This window comes from Tupaia chinensis, unplaced genomic scaffold (genome assembly GCF_000334495.1).
Source record: "Tupaia chinensis unplaced genomic scaffold, TupChi_1.0 Scaffold000119_2, whole genome shotgun sequence".
Classification (NCBI taxonomy): Eukaryota; Metazoa; Chordata; class Mammalia; order Scandentia; family Tupaiidae; genus Tupaia; species Tupaia belangeri.
This window is the reverse complement of record NW_006159586.1, coordinates 4,644,876-4,650,096: the sequence shown is the minus strand read 5'-3', so window position 1 is coordinate 4,650,096 and position 5,221 is coordinate 4,644,876. Positions and strand designations below refer to the sequence as shown.

Genomic DNA, 5,221 nt, shown 5'->3' with positions numbered 1-5,221 from the left:
CCTCTGGACCCACTGTGCGATCTCCAGGAAGAGGCTGGCTGGCTCGTCCTCGCGCGCCTCGGAGTCCGCTGCTCCAGCACTGGAGGGGGGCGCGCCGGCCGCCTGCTTCCAGTGCGACAGGTCTAGGATGAGCTTGGGCTCTGAGTAGTGGTGCGGCTTGCTGTCGCGCCACAGCAGCTTGTCCAGGTAGGACGGCGACCCCACCTTGTAGTCGCAGGAGCGCCCATAGTCGGCCTCGAAGGCGCGCTCCATGGACGAGTGCGACTGCTCCAGGAAGCGCTCAGAGCTGCTCTGCGAGTCCTTGCGCGGGTCCACCTGCACGTCCTCCGCCAGCGGCGCAGAGCCCGCGCGCGGGTCGCGCTGCACCTCGCTGGCGTCCTGGCAGCGGTCTGGCCGCCACTCCAGGTCAGATGACAGGCTCACAGGGTACCTGCAAGGGGGCACACAGCACAGCGATTGGATGGACCTCTTGGCGGGGTGGCCTTGGCAGGGAGCCTGTTCCCCTAATCCCTGTCTGCCACTCAGAGACCTCCATTCCTCGTCCTTCCCTCCTCCTCTGACCCCCTCCCCCCAAGGCCATAAGGTGGGAGGTGAGGGACAGGAAACGGTGACCCTGGCAGGTTCAGTCTGGAAGGCTGATCATTCGCTTGACCCTTGTAATCTTTCCAATTAATTCAAAACCCTACAAATCTTGCTTGAGCGCCCACCTCTGTATTGGGCATTCACTGTGCTGGGCATTGTTGAAGCAAAACAAAAGAAAAAGTCCCTCTTCTTCTGGAACTTTCTAGTGGATCTCTCTCTCCTAAGGCTCCTCTGCCTTGGATGGACACTTGTCATCTGGAGAGCTTGTTAAATGCGATTTTGATTCTGTAGATCTGGAGCGGGGCCTGAAATGGCTGTTCCTGACAGGGTCCCCTTCTATGCTGCTACTGGTCTTTGGACCATGCTTTGAGTAGCAAGGCCCTGCTGAGTGTTTCTCAGCTCGCAGAGAATAGATTCATGAGGGAATTAAACATAAAATCACCCTGTTTTATGCACCCCTCCCCCTTCTGATTCAGTAGGGCCAGGGCAGGGTCTGTGTTTGCATGGCTTTAACTACCCCCCTGCCCCCAGGAGAGTCGAAGGTATAGTCAGGGCTAAGAACTCCTGCCCTAGTGGATCTGGCTGAGTGTCCCAAAGCCCCCTGCACTGGTGTGGAACAGGTGGGGCCGGAGGACCCTTGTAATCTTTCCAATTAATTCAAAACCCTACAAATCTTGCTTGAGCGCCCACCTCTGTATTGGGCATTCACTGTGCTGGGCATTGTTGAAGCAAAACAAAAGAAAAAGTCCCTCTTCTTCTGGAACTTTCTAGTGGATCTCTCTCTCCTAAGGCTCCTCTGCCTTGGATGGACACTTGTCATCTGGAGAGCTTGTTAAATGCGATTTTGATTCTGTAGATCTGGAGCGGGGCCTGAAATGGCTGTTCCTGACAGGGTCCCCTTCTATGCTGCTACTGGTCTTTGGACCATGCTTTGAGTAGCAAGGCCCTGCTGAGTGTTTCTCAGCTCGCAGAGAATAGATTCATGAGGGAATTAAACATAAAATCACCCTGTTTTATGCACCCCTCCCCCTTCTGATTCAGTAGGGCCAGGGCAGGGTCTGTGTTTGCATGGCTTTAACTACCCCCCTGCCCCCAGGAGAGTCGAAGGTATAGTCAGGGCTAAGAACTCCTGCCCTAGTGGATCTGGCTGAGTGTCCCAAAGCCCCCTGCACTGGTGTGGAACAGGTGGGGCCGGAGGAAGGATTACAGACACCCTCTGGAGAGGCCAGAAATCCTTGGGATCCTGCCCTGCGTCCACCGCTGCCGTGCAAGGTGAAACCAGCCAGCCAAGAGCAAATGAAGGGCAGACGGGCAGCAGGTGGGTCGTTGGCTCTGGCTGAGCCCCGCCTGGTGCCAGGTGCTCCATGCAGCAGCGTGTGGGAGGAGGCAGGGAGCATGGGGAAGCTTCAGCCTGGCAGCCAGCAGCCAGCAGTCAGCTGTTTCCTGGTGCTCACACCAGACAGACAGACCAAGGACAGGCAGACTCAGCTGTGTGAAGGGCAGATTAGGCAGCTGTGCACACAGAATGTGGTTTGAGAAGCTTGGGAAGGCCTCAGTACTGCCCACCTCCTGGTGACGTCATCAGGGCAGGAAATCACTCCGAGAGCGAACACTGCCTTCTCCCTTGAGCGGCTTCAAAACCACAGAGATTTCTATGGGGAAGAGCTTGTGAAGATCCCAACCTTTCCCATGCCAAGTGCCCAGCATACACGACCTGTAGTTTTCAGGACAATCCTGAGGACTTAGTGTTATCGTCACCCCACCGAGGTGAGGACATTAGCACGCAAGAGGCGGAGTAGTTCAGCCACTGTAGTAGGGCTTGCAGCAAAGCCGTAGTCGGGCCTTTCTCTTCCTGCTTGCAAGTGTGACAGGAGGGGTACACCAGGGGCCGGGGTGGTCAAGGTTGGCAGGTGGTGGCCAGAGACGCCCTGCTACAGGTGCCCCTGGGACAAGCCCTAAGCCACAGCCATAGTAGGTGTAGGACGCCCCTCACTGAGCCAATACCTTGTGGCCCTGCCTTCTGTGGAGTGGAGAAGGTGCTGCTGGGACCATAGGCAAAGGCAGGGAGTGGCAGAGGAGAGTCCTCGTTAATCTCTATTTGCCGGCAACACTTGAAAGCGATGATCAACAACAACAAACCAGCAAACCTGTCCAAAAATAGCAAGGCTGCCCTGGCCCTCCCTCAGTGCCTCCTTAATCTGAAACCCATCATCTGTCAAATGACTGAAAGGGAGAAATGGCTCATCTGTCACTTATATAACTAGCTGTCACATCCCCACGGCAGCAGGGTTCCCAGTTAGGCCCACAGGGTCCCAGCTGCTGGCCCCTGCCTGTTACTTCTAAACTGAGCAGCTACCACACGCCCTCCCGGAATTAGCAGATGGCGGTGCACAACGGTTTAGCTGCCTGATTCTAAAACATCAGGACAGGAAAGGACCCAAGAGATGATTCTGTGCCTAGGCAGAGCTTGCTCAAGAATGTATTTTCTACCCGACGCCGACTCAATTGGTAGTGACTTCTGAGGGCACTTGTTGAGGACTCTGAGGCCAAGCCTCATTTAGCGGGAGAGTCCTGAGATTGCGCTGTGGGTGTCTGCAGGTCAGGTTTGACGACGCAACCCAGCTAGTACCCCACAGGCCAGGTAGCGCTGTGTGCGTGATCCCAGTCTCTAACTTCTCTGAGCTGTAGCCTCCTCATGGGCCACTGGGCAAGAATAACAGAGCCTCCGTTAATGGCACTCTCAAGGGATGTGCAAATGACATGGAACCCGAGAGAGTTTAGGGGTGGGACCTTCTGCCTTATTTTCTTGCTACGTGTTGTTGCAGTTTATTCTTCATGGGCAAATCCCGGCCTGCCAGATGTGAGTTCCTACAGGGGTGCTAGCTACGTGCTCGCTCGCCATTATCCTGAGGCCTGCGCTCAGTAGGTGCGGGCGGCTGAGGACGAGGGGGTGGCTGCGTTGCACAAAGGCCCCTGACCCACACATTGTTAAATGCGATTTTGATTCAGTAGACCAGGGGTGGGGCCTGAAATGGCTGTTCCTGACAGGGTCCCCTTCTATGCCACTGCTACTGGTCCTTGGACCATGATTTGAATAGCAAGGCCCTGCTGAGTGTTTCTCAGCTCGGGCTGAGAATAGATTCATGGGAGGGAATTAAACATAAAATTACCCTGCCTGTTTTATGCACCCCTCCCCATTCTGATTCAGTGGGGCCAGGGTGGGGCCTGCGTTTGCATGGCTTTAACTACCCCTTGCCCCCAGGAGAGTCGAAGGTATAGTCAGGGCTAAGAATTCCTGCCCTAGTGGATCTGGCTGAGTGTCCCAAAGCACCCTGCACTGGTGCAGAACAGGTGGGGCCGGAGGAAGGATTACAGACACCCTCTGGAGAGGCCAGAAATCCTTGGGATCCTGAGCAGCACACGACTGGTCATTTCCTGGGAGTGTCTGAGGATAGGATAAGGGCAGAGAGCTACCTGGAGAAAGCACCTGAAGGGCTATACAGCTTGGGAGACCCAGGGAAAGGTCATGGAAGATCAGAAGCAAAGTAGAAACAGGAGGACGTGAGTGTGGGCTTGGACACCAGGGCTGGAAGCCCCTGGCACCTCACCTGTCCCAGGTGGAGAGCTGGCTCTGGCTGGCAGCCATCAGCACGATGTCGTCAATCTCGTCCTCGATGCGGAAGGGGTGTTGCGAGGTGGGCTCGTCCTCCGGGCACGAGTAGGGGCTCATGTAGGGATGCTGCAGACCCATCTCAGCTGTTAGGCGATCCATGGGGTTAAAGGTCAGGATCTTCTCCAGAAAGTCAATGGCTATGAGAGCAAAGCAGGGCATGGAGGTCAGCTGTGGCCCCTGCCAAACTGAGAAGGGGACTCTTCAGCATGGCGAGTCTTTGGTGCTTGTACTTTTGCATTTGTAAAAAGGTTTTAGCCATCTTTTCTCTCAAGATCTTCCCTGCAATCCAGTGACAAAGGTAGAGGAGGTTCCTTCTTGATTTTACAAGTGAATTAAATAGAGACCTGCAGGTATAAAGTAACTTGAGGACTTCGAGGGCTGGAACCCTGCCTTAGGCAGAGACAAAGACTGGGTGCAGTTAATGAGGTTGGGCACCCCATGAAACGTAGGTTGGAGATCAAGGAAGAAGTCAGGACAAGGTGTCCTAATGAGCAAGTTACTCCCATGGGCACCTGGGGCTCAGTTCATCTGGGATCCTCGTGGAGACATCACAGGAGTTGTTCCACTTGAGGGGCAGGGAATCTGGGGTATTTATACCCCCACTTCCCTTAGCTGCAGATTGAGAGCTGCTGGGTAAGGCAGAGGGGCCAGCTCCTGAGGAAGCCCTCAGGTAAAGTCCCAGGTGCTAGCCTTAATGAGGAAAGCTCTAGTGAAAAAGGTGAATATGGAGGTGTGTGTGTTTTGTGGGGACAGGGCCCCCACAGCCCAGAGCTCCTCAGTCTGTGTCCGGAAATGTTTCTCTCGTATGTTGCCCCTGGAAGTTTGATAAAGGCAGGCAGACAGGCTTAATATTCAAAATAGTGAACAAGCAGGCCGATGTCCCCTGCTGTGCCAGCGGTCAGTGGCTGGATCAAAGGGGGGTCAGCAGCAGGAACCCGGGGGAGGGGAGGGCTGCTCTGGAGGCCG

At 55.2% G+C, this 5,221-nt stretch overlaps 1 protein-coding gene across 1 annotated transcript in view; it reads right to left on the bottom strand.

Moving 5' to 3' along the window:
* MAPK4 (mitogen-activated protein kinase 4) overlaps positions 1–5,221 on the bottom strand; it is a 190,391-nt gene that overhangs the window by 2,169 nt on the left and 183,001 nt on the right. The window contains 3 exon segments of the mRNA XM_006144455.3: positions 1–6; positions 8–430; positions 4,191–4,392. The exon segment at positions 1–6 is cut by the window's left edge and continues 2,169 nt beyond it. Of these exon segments, the coding sequence (XP_006144517.1) occupies positions 1–6; positions 8–430; positions 4,191–4,392 (631 nt within the window).